The sequence below is a fragment of the Tenrec ecaudatus genome, chromosome 10 (genome assembly GCF_050624435.1).
Source record: "Tenrec ecaudatus isolate mTenEca1 chromosome 10, mTenEca1.hap1, whole genome shotgun sequence".
NCBI classification, from domain to species: domain Eukaryota; kingdom Metazoa; phylum Chordata; class Mammalia; order Afrosoricida; family Tenrecidae; genus Tenrec; species Tenrec ecaudatus.
Window position 1 is genome coordinate 4,019,772 of NC_134539.1, and position 23,101 is coordinate 4,042,872.

General features: G+C 58.0%; 1 protein-coding gene across 1 annotated transcript; it reads left to right on the top strand.

Annotated features, from left to right (window-relative positions):
• Nucleotides 1–1,901: 1,901 nt before the first annotated feature.
• DMRT3 (doublesex and mab-3 related transcription factor 3) lies at nt 1,902–22,611 on the top strand. Its single transcript, XM_075558907.1, has 2 exons — nt 1,902–2,352; nt 21,597–22,611. Exons 1-2 carry the CDS (start codon nt 1,902–1,904, stop codon nt 22,562–22,564), a joined length of 1,419 nt encoding a protein of 472 aa, XP_075415022.1. The 3' UTR covers nt 22,565–22,611.
• Nucleotides 22,612–23,101: the final 490 nt, after the last annotated feature.

The window sequence follows — 23,101 nt, forward strand, 5'->3', positions numbered from 1 at the left end:
TGACCTCCGTCTCAGGTGCCCGGAGCTCCGAAGACTCTTCCAGCGGCCGCGTTGTACGGACGGCTTCCTAGCGAAGCGTGGGTGCGGAGGAGAGGGCTGCAGGTGTCCCCGGGAAGGGAGAAAGGGGTCCCAGCCAGGCTGGGCGTGGCGGGAAGGCCTCCCATAGCCGCCCCTTCGTCACCGCTGCAGCGAGTCTCAACACTGGGACGTTTTGGAATCTGGGCACAGGGGCGGTGTGCTGCTCCCCAGAAAACTCCCATAAACGGGTTCCCTTCGGAGCCTCTCATCACCCTTTCTGGAGGTCGATTGTGCTCGGCTGGAATTTCCAGCTGTGGACGGGCCTGGAGGCAACTAGGGCATTGCTGCGCTTCCATCCAGGTTCTCCCGGCTCCCGGGAGCCTCCGAGAAGGCCACTTCCCCTTCGCCCACATTGCTGACGTGCTCAGACCGTATCCGTGTGGGTGCTTGCTGGCTGGTTTTTTGGGGGTGGTGGTGATGTTAGCTTTGGGAGGGTCTTTAGCGTCCCCTGCGCGGGTATTTACGAGAGATTACCAAGACAACGCACCAAAAACAGCGCAAACTCGGCCACGGTCCACTTCCACCGGAAGCACAGAGACAGGAGAGGGCAGGGGCCTCACCCCAATCCACAACAGTCCCTGGGGACGTGGGGGTGGGGTGGGGGGTGGGCAGCTGGACGGGTGTATCCGTAAGTCTGAACGAAGTTGCTGGCTCCTGGCGCTCCGGAAAAGTTCAGACCTAGCCCTTGAGCGCGCCCCACACGCCAGCACCGCCCCGCCTTCGCGAAGCCGCCTTCGGATGCAAACGTCGCGGGTCGGGGTCTGAATGACGATCGACGTCAGAGAAGGGAATTGCTCTCTCCTTTGACGGGGTCCGCAAAGTGGCCTGTCGCCTCCCTGGGGCCAGCAGGCTGTCCAAAGCCCGTCCTTCTGCTACTGCAGCGAAGGAAAGAAAATACGTTGCAAAAGGGAGCCAAGAAGGAACCACATTTCCCAACCTAATACCGTCCCCTACCCCGACTCCAAGCGGCCCTGGTGTTGCAGAGCGTAAAGCGCTGGACTGCTAAGCCTAAGGCCCGTGGTCAAACCCACCAGCCGCTCTGCGGGAGAAAGCTGCGGCAGTCTGCACCCCGCTTACGCTCCCTCCCTGTCGGGTTCGCTAGGAGTCGGCAGTAAGAGACCCCAATTCCATCCCTCCGGTGGCCGCTGGCCCGTGCGCGGGGCTCTGGGCGGCGGCTGGGGTCTTCGCGGATCTTGAGTTCCTGTGGCCCTGAGTCGGCTGGCAGGCGGTGGTGGCGGCGCCGAGTCAGACCTGGAGCGCAGAGGGGGGCGAGTGGAGCGGGTGCCTAGCTCCCACCCTCACCCCCACCCTCGCCTGCCGGCCCTCCCCGTCTCCGCCCCACGTGCCCTGCAGGTCGCGGGGCGCCGCAGTCCCTCCCGCCTCGGGCAGCGCCGAGGGTTAGGGGCGGGGGCCAGGAGTGCCCCCACGAGTGGCCCGGTTGCAGGTGGCCAGAAAGGTGAAGGGTAGGGACTCTCGGGGCGCGCTCCGCACACAGGCAGAGTGGGTGGGAGTGCCAGGAGACCAGGTCCCCGGAGGTGGGGTGGAGGGGGAGGGGCAGGGTGGGGGCGGCGGCGGAGGCGGCGCCGGGCAGCGAGAGCCCGTGCTCAGCCGGCTGCTCAGACTCGCCGGCGCTCCCGCGCCTCCTGCAGCCGCCGCGGCGCCTGGGCCAGGGAGGACGCGCGGGCCGGCGGGGACGCGGCGGGCCCGGGATCTGGAGAGAGCGCGGCCGTCGTCGTCCCCCCCGTCCCCGAGCCGGCCTCCTGCCGCTCCGCCCCGCGCCCCCCGGCCCGCGCCCACTGCCAGCCAGCCCGGGCGCCCCGGGCATGAACGGCTACGGCTCCCCTTACCTGTACATGGGCGGCCCGGTGGCGCAGCCGCCGCGGGCGCCCCTGCAGCGCACGCCCAAGTGCGCGCGCTGCCGCAACCACGGCGTGCTGTCCTGGCTCAAGGGCCACAAGCGCTACTGTCGCTTCAAGGACTGCACCTGCGAGAAGTGCATCCTCATCATCGAGCGCCAGCGAGTTATGGCGGCGCAGGTGGCGCTGCGCCGGCAGCAGGCCAACGAGAGCCTGGAAAGCCTCATCCCCGACTCGCTGCGCGCTCTGCCCGGGCCCCCGGCGCCTGGCGACGCCGCAGCCAACCCTCCGCCACCGCCGACCTCGCAGGCGGCGCATCCGCCGCCGCGCCCCGCCGCCGAGCTGACCGCTGCGGCCGCGCTGCGCTGGGCCGCCGAGCCCCAGCCCCGGGCGCTGCAGGCACCGCTCGCCAAGCCAGGTAAGCGCGGTGTGGGACCGGCGGGGCGGCGGGGAACTGAGCGGGCTGAGGCCGTTGCTTGCCGGGTGGGCCCCGGGACGAGGTTGGGAAAGTTGGCCAGGCCGGTCCGGGATTGGCCTCAGAGGCGGACACGGGCCAGTGGGACCCAGGCGCCCGCAGGAGAGCCTCATGGAGGGACACAGCGTTCAGATCGCCTGGAGCCTTTCCAGGTAAATTTGTAAAAGTGTCAAAGTGCTATTTTAGGAGGGTAGAGAAGGGGACCAAGAGGGACCACAGGCAGACCCTGGAGCACCCACCACCGTGCACCCGGGCCCCAGATGTCGGCCTTCCAGGGCCTCCTGTTTGGAGACTCGCACTGGGAGAAGGTGAAAGAGAAAGCCCCGCGCTAGCCAGAATCTGAGGCCGGAGTGCCTTTGGGCCGGAGGGAATTAGAGCGACATTTTGGATCTCCAAGTTCTGCTAACCAGGAGCCTTTCCGTGGCCCCCACCCCAGTCTCTTCCGACCTGGTGAAAGAAGCCACGTTTCAGCCGGAGAGTGAAAAGGTTTGGGGGAGCTCCTATGCTGGCAGCGGATGGCAGAACCCATCAGCTCCTTTTCCACGACTGCCCAGGCCGCCTGCAGCCGGCCTGTGGCTCAAGGAACAGAAACTTGACCTGCGTGGAACAGGCCTGCTGGAGCCAGTCCTGGACTAGGCTGGGCAAACTAGGAACCAGGCTCCCTTTTCCTATCCTCTCCCCTCCAGGCCGGCCAGGGCAAGACCAGCCTGCACAGGGTGCCCACCAAGCTTTCCTTCACAGCCTGAAGGCTGGAGCTCTTTCAGCACCTCCCCCACCACACCCGGGGCTTCTGGCCTGGCTCGCCCAAACCTCCAAACCTCCCTAAGTCTGACTCTTGGAATCCCAATGGGTCTGGGGTTGTTATTGCTCTTCTACTGACATGTACTACTGGCTCTCAGGAAGAGGGCTGCGAAGTCCACAGCATCCCCCACCCCCCAGTCCTCTTTCTGGTGGGTAGAACTAGGGCAGCCGCTGCTGCCTACCACCCCCACTGTTTAAAAAAAAGTAAAAAAGAGCCCCTTGGAAAGAATGATTTGGTTTCCTTGTGTTTCAGGGTGGACCTGGGTCCTACCTCTGGGCTTTTGGTGGCTGATCTTTTCCTGGAGCAGATCACCAGGCCTTTATTCTGAGGTGTCTTCACAGGGCATGATCCTTGCCAGCCTTCGTGTCTCATGATTTGTTGGCAGCACCCGTTCTCTGTACCCCTGGACAATACCCCTGGCTGCTGGAGAGAGGCGCCTCTCAGCCCTGAGCTGGGGGGCCAGGCTGGTTGTGTGGTCTGGTTCTGCTGCCCCAGAGGCCCACCAGCTCTCCTCTGCAGGCCTGGTGCTCTCAATAGGGAGCCTGACACAGGAGTTTGCTGGCTGGGGGGTTCCATGGCCCTTTGATCTACGCCTCTTTCCAGAGTTGTGTGGAAGCTGTCTTTCAGGCGCAGGCCTGATCTCTTCATATTGGTGGGCCCAACCCAGGGGAGTGGGACGCTGGGGGACTGAGGTCTATTTCTCTGCCCTCAAGTTAGAACAAAGGGTGAGGGAAGTTTGGTGTGATCTCTGAAGATTGATTTGTGGGTCACTGTCCTGAATCTTTCCCTTCCCAGTCTGCCCAGCTCCTCTCTCCCCGGGGTGGTGGGCGGGGAGGGAGCGCTAGTGAGAGCCAGAATGGCAGTTTCCAGTAGGTAGTTCACCAGCAAGAAAGAACCCAAACAAAACCCAACAAGGAGCACAGCCCCCACCCATTGTGGCCTAGAAGGGCGGACACCTGGACTCAGGGCGACCCACCCCCACCGTGTGTGTCAAGAGTACACCTGGGCTGGTTTGAGGCATGTAGGTAGCCAGGTCTTTCTTCAAAGGTACTTTAGATAGGTGTGAACACTCCCACCATTGGGTGAGCAGCTGAGCACTACCTAGAGCACCTCCCAGCCTGGCAGCCCCCCTGTAACAGGGCCTTGGGTGTGGGGGTGCTTGTGGAAGTTGAGGTATGGTTCACATCCTGTGCTATCACCCCATTCTGTTCTTGGGACCCGGCAACATTCTCTCAGCACCCAGGGAGTCCCCAAAGCTCTAGAAAGTCTCTAAGAAGAGAGGGACATGCCGGAGCAGACTCTCTCCATTCTCCCCACAAGCATGCAGGGACATCTGAGTCCTTCCAGTGCAAAGCCAGGCTTGCTACCAGGGGACGCTGGGTGCTGCCCACTGGGCATTCCACATAGCATCAGCTTTCCTCTCTGTGGACTCCCTGCCATCATTTCAATCCCTAAAAATAAAAAATAAAAAGCCCACTCCCAATCCATCCAAGCGGGATGTGGGGAGGAGGGTATCGAAGCCGTTTGTCCAGTCGAGGTTTAGATGAGAGAAAATTACTGGGATTGGTGCCCTTGGGCTGTGTGTCGCCTCTACCTGTTTGCCATCTCCCTGCACCTGTACTTGTCTGTCCTCTGTGTGACAGTGGTGAGCTGAAAGGCTGCCGGTTCAAAGTCCACCCAGAGGTGCTTCAGAAGACAGAGCTGAAGGTCTCCTGAAAACTCAGCCCTGGAAGACGCTGTGGGGCCCAGACCCATTGGCCGCGCATGTGGGCCACCACGGCTCAGCATTGAGCAGCCGCGGGGAAACCGAAGGTTGTATTTGTTTGTATAAAATCACATACCAGGCATACTCAGAATCACACCAATACTCCCGGCTCCTCTGTAAAGAGAGAAAGGGCAGACGTATTGGAATGACAGGTGGAACAGGTACACACATCCTTGAAGAAGCTGGAAATGTCCGCCGGCCAATCGAGTGGGCATGCTCCAAGGTGAACACAGGGCTGGCCTTTGAGTGGAGCAGAGACCCCTAAGGTCCAGCACCCTGGAGAAAGGGTTTATTCTCCCCACTTGGATACAAAAGCAGATGCATAAACACACGGGATCTCTCCAGAAATCCTTGAGAGAGAAACTATGGAAGCCGTAAGGAGAATTAATTTGCGTTTCCTGAGCTCTGGTCAGCCTCTGAAGAAACCTCACAGGAATTCAAGCCCTGGTTTGTAGCTGTCAGACCTGCTCACTCCATTGAAAGCCATACAGGTGATTCTGCGTGCCCAGTCCCAGACCAGCGACTGTCCAGTTCCCTCTCCTTCACGGCGAGCCCACGAAGGTCAGCGCAGGGCTGTGCTCCAGAGAACTGCTTTCTGTGGCTGCTACCTCAGCCGTGAACCACCAGGCCTTGCTTCCGAGGCTCCTGTAGTTGGAATCAAATCTCCACCTCTCAGGAGCCAAGTATATTAATCATCCCCACCCTCAGGGATTTCAGGTCCTATGCCTGCGTGGAAAATCCCTTTCAAGGGGGCGGTGATTTAAAAAAAATTCCTTGGGATTTAATACATGCATCATATTAGGGGCTGTGATTTTTTTAAGAACAATTTTCCTCCGTGTGCTGTGGTTACCCCTTCAAGCTCTTGGGGGAATAGATTGCTCTAATCCTTCATTATCATCTCTGGCTGAGGTGGAGGGAAAATCCAAATGGAGCATCCTTTGATCCAAGATTAATTCTGGGATTCCTCTCTTCCACCCCGGAACAATTTCATGGGAAGCAGGAGGCCAGGAGGAGCCTTCCCGTCCCTGAGTCAGCAACTGCCACCAGCAGAGGCAGCCTTTCAGATGAGGTCTGGGGGCCCAGGGAAGTTCAGGGTCACCACCAAGGTGATTCTGCTGTGGCTGCTTCCCTTCCCCAAGCCCCCACCTAGTCACTCAGTGGGGCCTCTGGGCCCACCCTGGGCTTAAGTCCCCGGAGAAGAACATTCTTCAGAGAAATCGGCCACATGGATTCAATTCCAAATGGTTTTAAAGGAAAATGAAATCGAAACCATCCCTGTGGGGTCAGAGCTGGGGACATTTCTGTTTGTTTTGGAAAGGAGAAGTTGGAATTTAGAAAACGGGCATTTCTTTTTGCCTCCCGCTCCCCTCAGCCTCCCCTTACCCCCGAACTCTGCGCTCAGTCCAGCCTGCTCCAGGGGTAGCGTGTTCTGTGAATCCGACTTCATGGGTAGGTTTTTAACGTGGTACCTACCCCCTGCAAGTCCAGTGGCTGGTCCAGGGACCCTCGCCCAGGCCTAAAGCCCCACCGCTAACGGAAAAGTGGGAAAAACCTCACCCTTCCTTTAAGAAGACCCAGGAATGAAAGGAAAAACGGGCCCTGGTTTTAAGATGGTCGGGAGTGGGGGCGTTAAACGAAAACAAGCAAACAACCGAAAAAGCAGGAAGCAACGCCAGGAGAAGGTCTCCCCAAACTCACTGGGGCCAGGCGGGCGCCCGGCGGAGCTCAGACCCTTTCCAGCCGCCACCCTGCGCTGCGCTGCGGGGCGCAGCCAAGACCCGGGACCTGGCGGCGACCAGGACCCCTGGAGAGGCGAGTGGGCCAGCGGTCGTATCCCAAGGAGCCCCACCGCGCTGCGTCTCCGCCCAGGACACTGGTCCCCTGGCGCCCGGGAAAGGCTGGCCGCGCTCGGGGCTCCCGGGCAACGTGAGCCGCAGGAGCAGCAGCGAGATGCGGGCGGCCCTGCGCGCTCCTGGGGTCTGGCCGCGCCAGGTCCGCCTCTGCGCCCTGCGCTCCGACTTCGCGCCCCACCTCCTCCGAAGGTTCGAGTTTGCCGTCCAGTTTTAGTAAACAAACGAACAAAAACGGAATCGCACCGGATGGTGTTCTGGACACACATTACGACTCTCCGTGTTGGTCTGAAATTCACATTTAACTGGCTGCGCTGGAAGCCCGCGGAGGCACCGACTGACCCCGCTTGAACGCCCGGACGCGCCTAGGGACAGGTCCCAGTCTAGAAAACTGCAGTGCAGTTACGCTCCGTTTGCACCTGGTCATCGGGAGTCAGCACAGGACTCCACTGGCTCAACAACACCCGGACCCCAATCTCCCAGCCCCCCTAACTGCCCCAGTGACATTCTTGAGATGGAGAGGGAGCCTGATGAGGTGCATCACCAGCTGCCTGCCTTTGGTGAGGTCTGAGCACCCTCCTTCCTGGGCCCTGGGTCCTGCTTCCTCCGCTTTCCCCTTTAACCTGTTGCTTACAGCTCTTGGGGCTTCAGGATATCTGCCCCCCACCCCCTTGGAGCCGGCTCCGACCACGTCTCAGGCTTGAGCAGGGAGCTTTCAGGGAGCACAAGACCCAGCTCTTGTGGCAGAAATGAAAGTGTCTTGGCGTCCAGCAAAGGCCGTGTCCTGCTGCGCCCCCCAGCCGGCTTCCACCCCCTCTGGGGTTATAAATCTGGCACAGGGCTAGTTCTCTGCTCCCACAAGCAACTTTCCCTTGCCCTGATGGATGGACCCCCGGCTTTAAAAGATTACAGTAATCATGGGAGGACAGTGTAAATCGAATCTGATAGCAATAACTTTTGGGGGGAAGGTCAGGCTCAAGTGAAATGTTACCAAGCAGCAGGCATTTTGTTTGCAAAATACAATCAGAGAGCATCGATGAGAAATTCCGGGCCTGCAGCCAGTCAGCACTTTCTGCTAACAGCTTTACAGAGGCACAGGGAGTCAATCTTCATAAATCAAAGTCGGGGAGCCCTCCGTGCCCCCCTCTGGGAAGGTTTCACTTTCTCTTGACAGAGAGGAGGCTGGGAGCCCAGAAAAATCCATTCCTGCCTGCCTACCCTCCTGCCCGCCTACCTTCTCCCTTCCGCCCTCCTCCTCCTCCACCCCTCCTTCCTGCCCTAGGCCCTGCTTCCTCCTCTTTCCCTTTTTAACCTGTTGCTTACAGCTCTTGGGGCTCCAGAGGGGTGGGGGGCAGATGTCCTGGAGCAGCTGGCTCTGATTGCTTCTCTGGCTTCAGTAGGGAGCTTTCGGGGAATCTGAGGGGTCCCACGGGGGCCATGCTCAGAGATTTTCCTTGTCTGGCCAGCGCACTGTAGTTTTCCTACCAAATCCAACCCGAATCACTCACTGCCTTGAAGCAGGGGAGCCTATAGGACAGGACAGAAGTGCCCCTGTTCAGTTTCTTAGACTGTACCTCTTCAGGGGAGTGGAGAGCCCTGTCTTTCTCCCATCGTTTTCTTAAGGAACTGATTCCGTCTCCAGGGGCCCAGCCTGAGGTCTTTGGTGGCTGCCTTTAGGGGAACCCGATCACCCAAGCCTTCCGTTTTTATAGTCTAATTAAATAAGGGGAACCAGTCACTGCCAGCTAGTGAAGTGGGCCGCAGAACTTAGGACCCTCCGCGCAGCCTTGGGGAGGATTGGTCTGCTGCTTAGTAACATTTCACTTGAGCCTGACCTTCCCCCCAAAAGTTATTGCTATCAGATTCGATTTACACTGTCCTGCGGGTTTGATGTCGGGGAGGACTCATCTCAGCAGGCTCTTTCTGCACGTCTGCTCTCTCTGATGAGGACAACTTTGTTCTCTCCGTTCTGTCGGTGTGTCTGTCTGCTGCTGCTGCGGTCTTCCCAACACGTCCCTCCTGTGGAAACACCTTCATCTGCCCAGCTCCGCCCCCATGCTGGCCACCCGGGTCACTTGCTGCCATCCGCTGCAAAATAGGACCCCACAATGACACAGATCAGTTGGCACTTGGCAAGAGCTTCCTAAATAAGGGCAAGCATCTTTGGGAGGCCCAGGGGTCCAGGGACGGTGCTTTGATCTCCCTCAGAGGGTGCAGTCTGGTGTTTTAAATGCCTTGGTGCATGAGTAGTCTGCCCTGGTTTTTTTGTTTTGCTTCAGAAGTACCAAATGAACATGTCCCATGGTCGATTGGTCCCCTCCCGCTTCATGAAAAGCATTCTTTTCTGAACTCTCAGAGAAATCAAAACCAACGTTTCTGTAGCCGCACAGCAAGGTGTCCGGGTTACAAACCAGCCTTCCTTAATTGTGACTCCCCCCACCCCCACCCCCTCCCTAATAAGAGAACATAATTCATCTCTCAGGTTCCTTCTCACGTGATAAGCCCGTTTTGGCCAGGAGTTTTCAAAAGCAAAGGGTGATTAGGTGTTTTTTTTTCCTGAAGCCCCCTGCCCCCAGCTCCCCCCCCCCACCCCCCCACCCTCAGGAAAAGGAGAAGTTTTCAGAGGAGGTTTTCCCTGCACCTCTAGGTCTCTTCCGATCTCCAAGCTCCAGTACTTCCATGCTAAATCCCTTGCTGTTGAAGATAGATAGACCGGGGAGCAGGAAGTGCAGAAGCCAAGCTGCCCTGGGGGCCGTGGTCTTTCCTGAAGCTTCCCGGGCCTGGGCTGCCCGCCCTGCCTGCCTGGAGCATTTGTGTCCTTTGAGAACCGGGGAGCTCCTCTGGACAGGTGTCCTCATTAAAGTTCGGGGGACAGTCCAGGAGGTTATAATTCATGGGTTTGGACGCATGACGCGGTTTCCAAAGGAGGGAAGGATAATAAAAAAGGCCCCACCATCTTTGAACTGGGAAAAGGCCCTCCTATCTGTTTCCTTCCACGTGCAAGATATATTTTGTTTCTGCAGCTGCATCGTTGTTTCTCCGTCACTCCTACAGTGGCCAGAAACACTCGACCCTTTATTGTGCAGGGCAAAGCGGAATGTCTGAATCACCTTCGGGTGCCTAGTTCATGTTCAAATGCCAGTTTCCCAGATGAGGTACGTCTTTTCAAAAAGCTTTAAAGGAATACCTAAAATGTTTGTTGTATTTTTATTTTTGTGTTTTGGTCATTGTATTTTACCGGAATCGAATTTCACATGGGGGCGGGGGAAATCCTCAAAACAAAATTAGATTTTTGCAAACTGGTTTTTGGTCGGAAGTCACTTGTTCCTTGCATGGTCAGCTGCTCTCCGTCATGAAAAGGCAGGTCGCCAGACGTGGCCCTAGCTTGATGGAGGTCCTGGCGGGGCTTCTAATCGCTTATCTTTGCCGTGGAAAACTACTTACTTTTTTGTCTTCTTCTTTCACCAACCTCTTCCCTAGCAGAGATTGTTCTGCTGTTTTAAAGAGACGACAGCAGAGCCATCAGGAAGTTGGCCAGTGGGACTGTAGTGAGATTTCCTGTATCCAAGGGATGTAACAAAAAGAACCCTCATGGCATCCTGGGCTAGTGCCGGGCTGCTAACTGCTAGCCTCAAGGTCAGCAGTTCGAAACCACCAGCCACTCTGATGGGAGAAAGACGAGGCTTTCTGTTCTTCCCAAAGAGTAATAGCCTTAGAAACCCACAGGGGCATTTCTCTGTCCTGCGGGGCCCCTATGAGTCAACCTTCACTTGATGGGGTTAAGGCTGTTACTGTTTGGGGGGGTGTAGCTTTAGACATAGACAGGGCCGCTCCCCGTTGCTGGCTGGTGTGCATTTTCAGATGGAGTTGATTTTGCCCCACTTCCGCTCCAGTCGTCGTGGCTGGCTGCACGCCATCCTCGGGGTAAGAATGACATCCCTTGAAACGGACCTGGCTCTTCCCATCCCAGGAGCGAGGGTCTCCGTCCAGAGAAGAAAGGGGGCGGGGGAAGAGGGCGGCGTTCCTTTCCACTTAGGTAATTTGGCAGTCTCAGATTTCCGTATCTACAAAGGTCATTGTGTTTTTGACCAACGCAAACAACTTGTATGGTACATTTCTGTAAAAAGAAAAAAAGGGGGGCACACAACTGCCGGGGTAAAGAAACACCTGTTATTAAATTACACTCTGTTACCGGCTCCCAACGCCCCACCCCACCCTCCTCTGTAAGTGCATGGAGAACAGAATAATTGACCATTTATTTCGTTCAAGCCTCACTGGACAGCCAGCCTTGCCACAGAACATCAGGACGGCCATTCTGCCTGTTGGCAATGGTCGGTGTGAGGGAGAGGCTAGCCTCCTGGGCCCGAGGCTGAAACTCCCAGCATCCTCCCGCTCAGGTGCACGAGTGCCATGGGTTTGCCCAGCGCCCCCCCCCCCACCTCCACCTCCTCCCGACTTCTGACCGGTGTCTTCTCTCTGTCTGTGAACCTGGTGGCCGCTGTACCGAGCTGAGCTGGCGGGAATGTAGTGTGTGTCCCCTGGGACATCCTTAGCTCTCCCCACTTCTAGGCCACAGCTCAGACATGCAGTTGTCTACGTCAGACCAGCCCAGAGACCTCCTGAGAGGGGGTGTGGAACAGCCAGTCCCCAGCCACATCCTGCCAAGTGCCTGGAAGTGTGGGCATGCTGGGTGGCAGGGTCCAAGGGCAGAAACCACTCCCCTGGGTGCGGACCCCAACCACCCTGGCCCCCCAAAGCCCTTCAGCCTAGAGCTGGGGGCCCCGGGGGTTCCAGTGGCTGGGGTTTCCTAAGCGATTTGAGCGGCCTTTCTCCTGGGGCACCTCTGACTGGACTTGACTGTCCAGCCTTTCAGTTAGCCATTAGAGGGCACGGGCAGTCTGAGGAGAGGAGAGTTTTCTTGTCTGGGGCAGATGGGGGGGGAGGGGTACATAGTGGGGAGCAAGCCAGCACCCACATTAGACTCCACGGGGGTTCCCTCCGGGGACCTCAGGAGAGTAAGCGGGAAAGTAGAGTTTTGTGGTGTCAGGTTTATAATCCTGCCGGCCAGTATCAGCTTGTTGGGGATAAGCTATCCCTTTCCACTCCGGGAAAAGCAAAACAAAACCACAGCTCCATTTGGACCATGGTAGATGCGATTTGAGGTAGGGGTGCCAAGTGGTGGTCACTGTCAACCCACCCCTGGCTCATGGGAAGGCTGGTGGTTCCAGTCCTCCCAGAGGTGCCTTGGAAGAAAGGCCTGGTGGCCTGCAGGTGGAAACTCAGCCACAGAGAAACTCCTGCAGCCCAGATCCGCTCTGCCCCGCCCGGGCTACCCAGGATTCCCCGTCAGCTGGACGGCAAGGGGGCTTGGCCTGGGGACTGCAGTAGCCCCTAGTTTAGTCAGGACATGCCTCCCCAGGTCTCCTGTCTGCTCTCTGAACGGCTGTTTAATTTTCTTTCTCTGGGGCCAGCATGGGTCTGTGTGTAAAGGGAATCTGGCCGACCGAGACATTTTGCCCAAACATTTGAAACTTGTTCACGTCTTTTAAAATAGGAGAGAAGTTAGTCTTCAGGGGCGGGGGCCCTGCCCTGGTGACCATGGTTGCTAACTGGAAGGTTGGTGGTACAGCAACCCCCCACCCCGCCACCCCCACCTCCTGCTAAGGTTCAGCGGAAGAAAGAGGTGGCAACGTGCTTTGGTCCCGATGTACAGCCTTGGGAAACGTAGGGGACAGGTCTACTCTGCCTTGCGGTGCGCCGGACTGGACTCCATGGCAGTGGGCTTATTGTGAAGTCTGACACTTTTCCTTTAAAAAATAGCCACGTTTCCAGCTTCCTGGCAGTACCCATACACTCCCCCCCCTCCCTGCCACAAAGATCTACTTCTCTTGTTTAAAAACAACCAAAAGCGCCCCTCCCTCTCCTGCGGGGACCCTCCTGGGTTTTGAAGGATAAATGCTCCTTATCTGTCAGCCCCTCCTCCCTCCTCCCTGCTTCCTGCTTCCGTTCAGTTCCGTCATCCTTCATCCTTCTGAACTTTGCCCCAGGGGACTCGCTGACCCCTTGGTCTCAGCTCATCCCGAGGTGTGCACCCGTTCCTCCTGTGGCTGTTCCCTTACGGGCCTGTCCCTTGGTCCGCCGAAGACTGAACCACAGGGCGAGGTCAGTTCTGGATGGGAAGGGGGACCAAGCGCCAGAGTCTCAAGACTTGCCCCAGCGTCTGTCATCCAGTGAGGTGTCTCCTTCCTGGCTGGGGCTTTTGTTTCCCATTTCTTGTCCCTGCGACCTGGGTCCTCTCGTAACATCTCCTTCAGAGCGGTTGGCAGGGGTCGCCGGGCAAACTCTAGTTCTTCCGGCCCAAGGTCATGGAGACTGGTGGTCACGTGGCCCGCGGAGCCAGCGGGCTTGTAGTTTCCACGCGGCTTCCGTGTTCTGTGCTCTTCTCTCCTCCTGATGAGGACGGGCCGTGGTTGAGCCTCACAGGGCCACTCACGAGCTTGGATGACCCCACTCCCTACTCACCAAAGTGGACTGTAGGCTTTGTGGACCGTGTTATGCCCGTGACCTTGGCCTCCCCTGAGACTCTGGTCCTGAGCCCCCAGGCCCCAGCCAACCATGCCCCCAGATTCAGTCTCCCATCTCTCCTGGGACAGGTGGCCAGGCCTGTCTCCTGTGCAGCTGCTGGGTGGGTTGGAATCACCTACCTGTGGGTCGGCAGCCTTGACATTAAGCATGGGCCACCAGGCCTCCTCGCTAGCCATGGATGGCACAGGTTCAACCTCAAGAAGGAACGTGTTTGGATGACCAGCATGTCACAGCTGATGCCACGCCGTGTGTCCCCCGAGGACAGTGTTTTTGCCTTGTCAGACTCCCAAGCTTCACGGGGCAGGACCCCAGATCCCACCTGTGTCTTCTGTGCAGGGCTGAGCTTAAGGGATGGCCGCTGCTGCCGTCGGCAACTTCTCAAGGGCCAGCCATGCATGGTGGCCAAGCTGGGTGGGCGGGGGTCCAGTGGGCATCTAGAAGTTCTTCGGCCCTTAAAAATGTTATTTATTTATTGAACGACGTTTGACATCGCAAATGGGGTGAAGGTTTACATTTCAGAGACTCACTTTGTATTCAACAGTTTAAACCACCAATCACAACCCCCTCCACCACCCCCACACCCCAGTAGTTGATCCCTCCCCCAGTCCCGGATTTCTCTGGAAGCTTTTCTGTCCCGGTGTTCTTTGGGGATCAGGGGCACCCAGAGGTCAAACTCCATATTAGCAGTGGGGCTTCCAGGGATCAGCAGTTCATGCGGAATTTTATTTTGGCTCCTCCACTGCAGTCCCCTCTGAGAAGCATCCTTTCCCACCTCCTCCTGCCTCTCTGCCTCCCTCCCTAAAGGCGCTGAACCTTGACCCCCGTGGCTGATGATTGTCACATGGGGTGAGTTCAGTGCCAGACCTGACGGGCAGGAGCCTTCCGCGTTGTAGGTGAGGGGTGAGGTGTCCCACCAGTTTCTCTCTCACCAAGAAGTGTGGTTGCTTTTTGTGAGTTCCTGTTCTGCTCCACCCTTCTCTCCCGCCCCATCGAGGCCCTTCCCGGGCGTCCTTTGCTGGGCAGTGGACAGTGGTGGGCGGGCACCGTCCAGCTCTTCTGGTTGGTCTCGGGGCCCTGGAGGCTCATGTTTGTCCACTGGGAATCTGACGCTTCATTCTGAAGAAAGCGGCAGTGCTCCGACCTGTCAAAGTGGGATGCGTGCAGGTAGAGTGCGGGACTGACGGAAAGGTTGGAGGTTCGAACCCTTCCAGAGGCCAGAGCAAGACCTGCTTCTGCAAGGTCACTGCCCTGCAAGCCCCATGGAGCCGTTTGTTCTGTGCACGTGGGATGCTGATGGGTCCTAATAAGCTCCACCAGCTAACAGCAGCAGCAGCAGCAGCAGCAGCAGCGGCGGCGGCGGCATGAATTCAGATCAGATTTCAGACCAAACGTTTAAGACTCTTCTCCAATGGCTCTTCTCTCCGTGGGGCACACGCTTCTTGACGGCCATGGAAAGCCAGGATTGGGGGGGGGGGGGCCTTTCCTGGTAGTTCAGATCCACCCCACCTGAGAACTGGATGCTGAGAAAGGGGCCTTTGTGGAAGGCTTCAACAGTAAACAACAACCAGAGGGTGAAATCTCACCGGCCCGTATCTGCGCGGCATCAGGTGTCTTGCCGGGAGGGAACAAAGGGGCTCTTCAGGCGGGGTGTGCGGAACACAGGCTGTTCTCGCCCCAGCAAGTGGGTCATTCAGACGCTTCATCTTCCGATCGGTTCCAGCGGCTTTGTGGAGGCGCGGCCAGTGCGTGCTTGAGAAAGACTAGCCACCCGTGTGCACGTAGCTCGTTCATAAAAAAATAAGTTCCTGTTCTTTCTCGTTCATAAAGGCCCATTAGCAGGTGCTGTGGGGACCGCGCCGGTCAGGCCCACCCACTCCCCCCACCAACAAACGTTATTGAGCACCATTCTGAGAACCGAAGATGCAGCACAATTAAACATCACATCCACGTTTGCGTCCTTGTGAAGTTTCCCGTCTCCTACAGGAGACGGACAGCACACGTGACAAACGAGCAAAGGGTGAGCTACTTTGATAGAAGCAAGTCCGTAAAAAGGAATAAAGCAAGGGAGGGGGTGTGTGTGGAAGCTTAGGTAAGGCAGGGAGAGAAGGGCTCAGCCACAGGGGTAGCAGTTCAAAGCCACCAGCCGCTCTGTGGGAGAAAGACGAGGCTTTCTGCTCCAGGGAAGAATCACAGTCCGGGGAACCCACAGAGGCAGTTGGGCGCAGTCCTGCGGGGTCGCTGTGAGTTAAAGGGCCTCAGTGGCAGTGAGTTTGGTTATGTTGGTGTTTTGTTAGCACTTTAACTGACATACAGTTCACATACTGTACGTTTCAACAGTCTCATCTCAGCCCCAGGACAATGCCTCTTCCTTGTTCTCGTTGCTGTTAGCTCCTCAGTGCCCATCAGCCTACCCTGCCACGTCCCTTTGAATGTGCTTGTCCAGTAGTCGTGTCCACAGGCTTACCTAATCTGGGTTTCACCTACAGAAAAACGTACAGATCAAGACAAAATACGCACGACCCCGAAACAGTGACAGAATGACACAGAAAAACGTCCATCGAAGGCAAAGCAAAAACAACGAAAAATTGGAGCAGTTTTATATTGGATGAAGAGGGGTCAGTGGGTGACCTGTCACATGTGACCTCACTACAATGGCAGTGATCCACCCGGCCGTGTGCTGATACAGCTATCTGCAAACCGGGCCTTTCCCATAGCTGGTCCAGAGAGAGGAGAGTCGCCAGACGCTTAACCTTCATGAAGTCCCATGCAGGAGTTTTGAGGTTCCCTGTCATCTGCAGCCTTCTGCAGACCGCCCCCCATTTCTGTTTGCTCAGCCATCTTCTAAGGAGTCAGAGCGCTCATTAGATGCAAGGGGGGTGCGACGTGGCCTCACGTCCTTCGGACACGTCGTGGGAGAGACTGGTCCCTGGAGAAGGGCGTCAGGCTTGGCCAAGTGGAGTGGCCGCGAAGGAGAGGCAGGCCTTCAAGATGGGCTCAAGCACAGGATTCATGGTCAGCATGGCACAGGACCGGGCAGGAACGGGCTGGATGGCACCCAGTCAACAACAGCACACATAGAAGCAAGAGATGAGCGTCGATGGAAGTATCGATTACGAGGGGTTGGCATGCACCACCAACAGCAGCAGCAGCAGCAGCAGCAGCAGCAGCAGCAGCAGCAGTGAAGTTGCTGTCCGGTCGATTCTGGTGCTCGTGACCCCGCGTGTGTGGTGTGGGACTGTGCGCAGTAGGTTTCGGTGGCAGCGGTCTCTGTGGGGACAAGGCCAGGCCCTTCTTCAGAGGTCTCTCAGGGTGGTTTTGAACCACCAACTTTTCAGTTTGTAGCAAGAACTTGACTGCTTGTTAAGGGACTAACCTTGCTTTTAGCACAGCAGTAGTTCCTGGGGCCCAGCACTTCAAGTCCCTGTAGATGCAGTGACCTTGCTGGTTTTCTAATGGGCCTTCGGATCACTCGTAAGACTGCTAACCTCCAGGTCAGCGGGTCAAGCCCACCAGTCACTCTGCAAGAGAAAGATGAGGCTGTCTGCTCCTGTATAGACCTACAGTGTCCAACACCCTACCTGTGGAGTCAGAAGGAGCCCTGGTGGCATAGTGGGTTATGCATTGGGCTGCTAACCCCAAGGCCCATAGTTTGAAGCCACTGGGCACTCCTCAGGAGAAAGAAGAGACTGTCTACTCTCTTAACCAGTTACCGCCTCGGAAACTGCCCAGGGGTTCTGCTCCATCTTGTAAGGTCACCACGAGCTGGGACCGGCTCGGTGGCCATGCGTGTGAGTCAAATGGCCTTGGGTCAGATGTCAGTTTGTCAATGGCTCGATCTCACCTTGGAGACTTGGGTGGTGCCAGCTCTCAAGGGACTTGGCTGCTGAAGGAGAGGTTGGAGGTTGGCTTTGCTTACGAGTTGAAACCCACTCGATGGCTGTGCGTTTGCTTTGGTTTTGATAGCTTGCCTTGAGAGAAAGGGCTGGTGCTCTTTTCAGAATGTGGGCGATTGGAGTACAGATTCACTGGCACATGGGGGGCTGCCGTGGCAAATGTTAGTGCCACTTCATGGTCTCCTTCATGGGCTCAAATAAAGCAAGCTGCAAACTAACTGGAGAGCTGGTGGCTCAAACCTGCAGCAAGGCTCTGCAGGAGAAAGACCCGCCTTGACCACTCCGTGGGGTGGGGTGGGGGTGGGGGCAGGTCTGCTCTGTTCCTGGGGCCAATCTGAGTCAGAATTGCCTCAGTGGCACCTCACAGCCAAACAACAACGGTCTGCTTGCAGAAGCTCCCTCGTTCCTTGCTTTTCCAAACACGATTCGAGAGGAAGCCAGTAGATACTTTCTACGACCTTGACAGAGGAGCCCTGGCGGTGCAGTGGTCACACGTTGGGTTGTGAGCCGCATGGTCCACAGTTCAAAACCGCCAGCAGCTCCAAGGGAGAAAGGCTGGGCTTTCTACTCCCATGAACAGGTACTGTCTGGGGAAACTCACAGCGAGTCACTTAAGAGTCAGCGCTGCCTGGACCGCAGCGAGGGATGAGCTTGGCATAGGTTAAGTGTTGGGCTGCTAAGTTTAGCAGTTCGAAACCACCAGCCACTCCTCTGGAGAAAGAGGAGGCTGTCTGCTCTCACAAAGAACGACAGCCTTGGAAACGCACAGGAGCAGTTCTACCCTGCCCTGCAGGCCGCTCAAGTCCGAATCCGAATCGAGGCGATGGCAGTGAACTTGGTGTTTGGGATGCGCTTTGCTCACAGAGCAGGCAATGAGAATGTTCCTCTCTTTGGCCAGCCTGAGTCCAAGGATGGGGGCACAGTTACCTTGGCCAGGGTGGGAGTGGAAGGTCCTAGTCCAGCTTCACTTGCCCCTCCAGGGCCTCTTCTCTTGCTGCTTACCCTCCCCTCCCCAATCCACAGCCTGCTGCTGTTTGTCCTCTAGTTCAGGCCATGGGCAGCCAAGCTGCCTAGCACACTGGTTGCTCACGTGAAGGCTGGAAGTTCAAGCCCACCCAGAGGGTGCCTCGGAAGAAAGGCCTGGTGATCTTCTGAGAAATCAGACGTGGGGACTAGTTCTATGTTGGAATCAGCCCATGGCTGTTTTCCTTTATTTCTTTTTGGTGGTGGTAGGAACACTTTGTGTTTTGTTAGAAACCCACTTGTATGTCACAAAAGAATCCAAGTCCATTTCTTTCGGGCTCTTCCTCCTTTGAGAGCCACTCAGACCAACGTTTCAGAGTGAGGGGTCAGGAGGGGGCTGGTTCCTAAGAGAGACGACTGTTCAGCCTTACTTCCCCTGCTGTGAGTGTCTGGGCCCTGGGAAAGGTGCCAGCCCCGGTGTGGTGGAGGGGCCAGGAAAGAGAGGAAGGCCCTCAAGGACGTGGACAGACACAGAGGCTGCGACAAAGGGCTCAGAGGGAAGGACAGCGGTGAGGGTGGTGCAGGCAGGGCCGGGTGGCATTTCGTTCTGTTGTACAGCGGGTCACTCTGAGTCTTAACCAAGTCAGTGGCACCCAACAACAAGGGCTAACTGTCCAGGTGCCCTGGGTGGCTGAAAAGATTGGCACTCAGCTACTAACTAACAGGTGGCACCTTGAGCCCACATGGGCAACATCGCAGAAAGGCCTGGCCACCTCCTTCCTGACGGATGAACCAAGGTGGCAGTTCCCCTGGGCACACATAGGGTCGCCATCAGTCGGAGCTGATTCGACAGCAATGGGTTGTGTGGGGGGGGTGAGTGGGGGGGAGTTATGGGACATGCAGGAGCTCTGGTGGCTTAGGTCAGCAGTTTGAACCACCAGCCGCTCTGCGGGAGAAAGACCAGGATGTCCACTTTTGTAGAGTTACCGTCTCCGAAACGAGGCACTTCTACTCTGTCCTGTCGGGTTGTTGTGAGTGTGGTTTGTTGAATATGTCAACCTCATGACATATGCTGAGGACGACCGATGCACAAGAAAGGAGGCTTGGAGGTGCAACGATTAAATGCGCAGCTAGGAACTGAAAGTTCCTCTGTCCAAACCCACCCAGATGCTCCCCGGGAGAAAGGCCTGGCAGTTTGCTCCTGTGAGGACTGCAGCCTCGGAGGGACAGTGGGGCAGGTCGCTCGGAGTTAGACTGGACTTGCTGGAACAAAGCGAATTCACAGGCTCAGCTTCTGTGAAGACGGAGTTAGGGCAGGGTTTGCCTGTGGGGGTGTGCCAGCTGACAGCCCCGCCTGGATATGTAACTGGGGGCTGGGAAAGGCTCCAGCCCCGGTAAGGTGGAGGGGCAGGGAAAGAGCTGCGTACCTTCCACTTTTATCCCTGAGCATCCCTCACTTGGAGGCCCTGCGCGTGGTGGGTTAGGCATTGGGCTGCTGCTGAAGGTTAGGAGTTCAAACCCACCAGCCACTCCTTGGTCTAAAGATGAGCCTCTCTGCTCTTGTAAAGATGGACAGCCTTGGAAGCTCTCAGGAGCGGTTCTAGGGTCCCTGAATCGACTCTATAGCAGGGGGTTATTATGTTTTAATTTTTATCTCACCGACTCAGAAGCACTCTCTGCCATCAAGTCAATGCTGACGCATAGCAACCCTCTAGGATAGAGGAGTAGAAAGTCTCGTCTTTCTCCCGTGGAGCGGATGGTGGGTTAGCGTCGCTGACCTTGTGGCTAGCAGCCCAATGGGTAGCACATGTCCGGGCGAGGGTTAGGTGCCCCCGGACAACAGAAAGGAGTGTTGCTCAGTCCGGCGCCAAACATACCCTCGTTGGTCTGCTAGAGCTGCTGTTGTGGTCACACAACCTTTTGAGAGCTCTTCGCCCAGGTCTCCACCAGACATGGGTCTCTGGTGATCCCTGCTTACTGGGTTTTCATTGGCTGGTTTTGGGAAGAAGGCCGCCAGGCCTTTCCTTCTAGTCTTAGTGTTGGAGCTCCGAGAAAGCTCGGCCCACCCTGGGTGTCCCCAGCCACACGGCAGCCACGCAGTAGGTAGGGCAGTTGGGTGGTGGACTCAGATCTACCCTCATTATGCAAGCTGTGTCTTGCAGTGTACAGGGGCTTGGACCGCCTCCCCTCTGCACACAATGTTGTGAGAAATCCCCTGACTTCTGGCCCGTTACTTACAGCTTCTGCCCTTGCCCCGGAGCCCTGGTGGCATCGTGGTTGTACATTGGGCTGCAATCGGAAGGGTCGGCAGTTGAAAACCACTAGCCGTCCTGTGGGAGAAATACAAGGCTCTCTACCCTGAGAAGAATTAACAGCCCCTGAAACTCACAGGGCATTGGTTTGGGACCTCGTTGGGATTTTTTCCCCTAGGGCTCAACCTGTACCCAGCGGAGGCGTCCTGCTAAATCTCTCAATCTGCTGTATGCACACTCCCGCGCCTTAGCCCCGAGCAGGCCAGGGAAGCACTGACCCCGCCCCCATTGCGGACCAGGGAAGGATTGACCCCGCCCCCAGCAGGCCAGGGAAGGACTGACCCCGCCCCCTGCAGACCCAGGAAGGACTGACCCCGCCCCCTGCAGACCAGGGAAGGACTGACCCCGCCCCCTGCAGACCCAGGAAGGACTGACCCCGCCCCCTGCAGACCAGGGAAGGACTGACCCCGCCACCTGCAGACCCAGGAAGGACTGACCCCGCCCCCTGCAGACCAGGGAAGGGCTGACCCCGCCCCCAGCAGGCCAGGGAAGGGATGACCCCGCCCCCTGCAGACCAGGGAAAGACTGACCCCGCCCCTGCAGACCAGGGAAGGACTGACCCCGCCCCCTGCAGACCCAGGAAGGACTGACCCCGCCCCCATTGCAGACCAGGGAAGGGCTGACCCCGCCCCTGCAGACCCAGGAAAGACTGACCCCGCCCCCTGCAGACCAGGGAAGGACTGACTCCGCCCCCAGCAGGCCAGGGAAGGACTGACCCCGCCCCCTGCAGACCAGGGAAGGGCTGACCCCGCCACCTGCAGACCCAGGAAGGACTGACCCCGCCCCCTGCAGACCAGGGAAGGACTGACTCCGCCACCTGCAGACCAGGGAAGGGCTGACCCCGCCCCCATTGCAGACCAGGGAAGGACTGACCCCGCCCATTGCAGAACAGGAAGGGCTGACTCCGCCCCCTGCAGACCCAGGAAGGACTGACCCCGCCCCCTGCAGACCAGGGAAGGACTGACCCCGCCCCCTGCAGACCTCGGGAGGACTTAACCCACTGCCTTTCTATTTCAGATTTGGCTGAAGAAAATCCCTCCGCCGACGGCTCTGCCACCAGCGACAGCGCAGAGGGCTTCAGCGACAAAGACGCGGAGCAGAGCGGCTCCCCAGAGGTGGCCAAGGGCTGCTTGGCCTCAGAGAGCCCCGAAGTCGTGTCTGTGGACGAGGGCGGAGGGTACACTGCCCAGAAGAACGGCGGGGCCCCCGAGAGCCGCCCAGAGAGCCCCAAGTACCTCACGGAGCAGAGCCACCTCCTGATCGAGGGGCCCTCGGGGACCGTGTCCCTGCCTTTCAGCCTGAAGGCCAACAGGCCCCCCCTGGAGGTCCTGAAGAAGATCTTCCCCGCCCAGAAGCCCACCGTGCTGGAGCTCATCCTCAAGGGCTGCGGGGGGGACCTGGTCAGCGCCGTCGAAGTCCTCCTGTCCAGCCGGTCCTCCGTCGCCGGGGCCGAGCGGACTGCCTCGGAACCCGAGAGCCTCGTCCTGCCCCCCAACGGGCACATCTTCGAACACACCCTGAGCTCCTACCCCATCTCCTCCTCCAAGTGGTCCGTGGGCTCTGCCTTCCGGGTCCCCGACACGCTGCGCTTCTCGGGAGACTCCAGCGCCGTGGTGTCCAGCCCCCTGGCCGTGCCCCTGCAGCACCCCTTCCCCCAGCCGCCCCGCTACCCGCTGATGCTGCGCAACACGCTGGCCAGGAGCCAGTCCAGCCCCTTCCTGCCCAACGACGTCACCCTCTGGAATACCATGACCCTGCAGCAGCAGTACCAGCTGAGGCCCCAGTACGTCGGCCCCTTCGCGGGCAGCTCGCCGGGGGTCTTCCGGAACTCTCCCGTCCTCCCCAGCCGCCCGGCCGAAGACCCCCGCATCTCCCTCCCGGAGGACGGCTGTCCCCTCGTGTCCAAGCAGGCCATCTACACCGAGGAGGAGTACGAGGACCGAGCTGACTCCGCCGACTCCCGGATCCTCAACACCTCCTCCTAACGCACCCCACCGACCTGGGGCCTTGGGGTGTATGGAGAGGGGAAGGGAGACCAGGCCTCCCAGCTGAGCCCTTGAACCTTGAGCCCCTCCTCTGTGGCGTCCCCTCTCTTCTCTTGGACAAAGTGACTGTGCTCGTGTCTACCCATTAGCAATAAAGTCATGAGGGGAATCCATCCCATAACTTATTTAATTCCCTGCACTCGCTGGAAAATGCCACATCCATCGCTGCGCCCTGTGTGCGGGATTCGGGGCTGGTGGGTGTGGGACGCGGGGACTCGGGGTCCCACGGCCCTGTACTTGAGGGAGACCTGGGGCTCCACCTCACTTCTCCGTGCCACCTGGAATGTTCTATGCGATGACCGTTCAATTGCATGCCATTTCCTCCCAGAGGGGCCTCTGTACCGGTAGCAGCCCATGGCCCAGCGGCCAAACAGGGCCAGCCGGTCTCCTGGCGTTTTGAAAAGAGACTGCATCGTGGAGTCCAGTGAAGTGTCCACCCACCTCCTTCAGCTGGGACAGCTGGCAGGGAGCAGCTGC

What these genes read in the sequence shown, in the direction of transcription:
- DMRT3 (XM_075558907.1), top strand. Translation starts at nt 1,902, where the DNA reads ATGAACGGCTACGGCTCCCCTTACCTGTACATGGGCGGCCCGGTGGCG. An exon ending in GGCACCGCTCGCCAAGCCAG is followed by an intron (nt 2,353 to 21,596) that starts GTAAGCGCGGTG and finishes TTTCTATTTCAG; the next exon opens with ATTTGGCTGAAGAAAATCCC.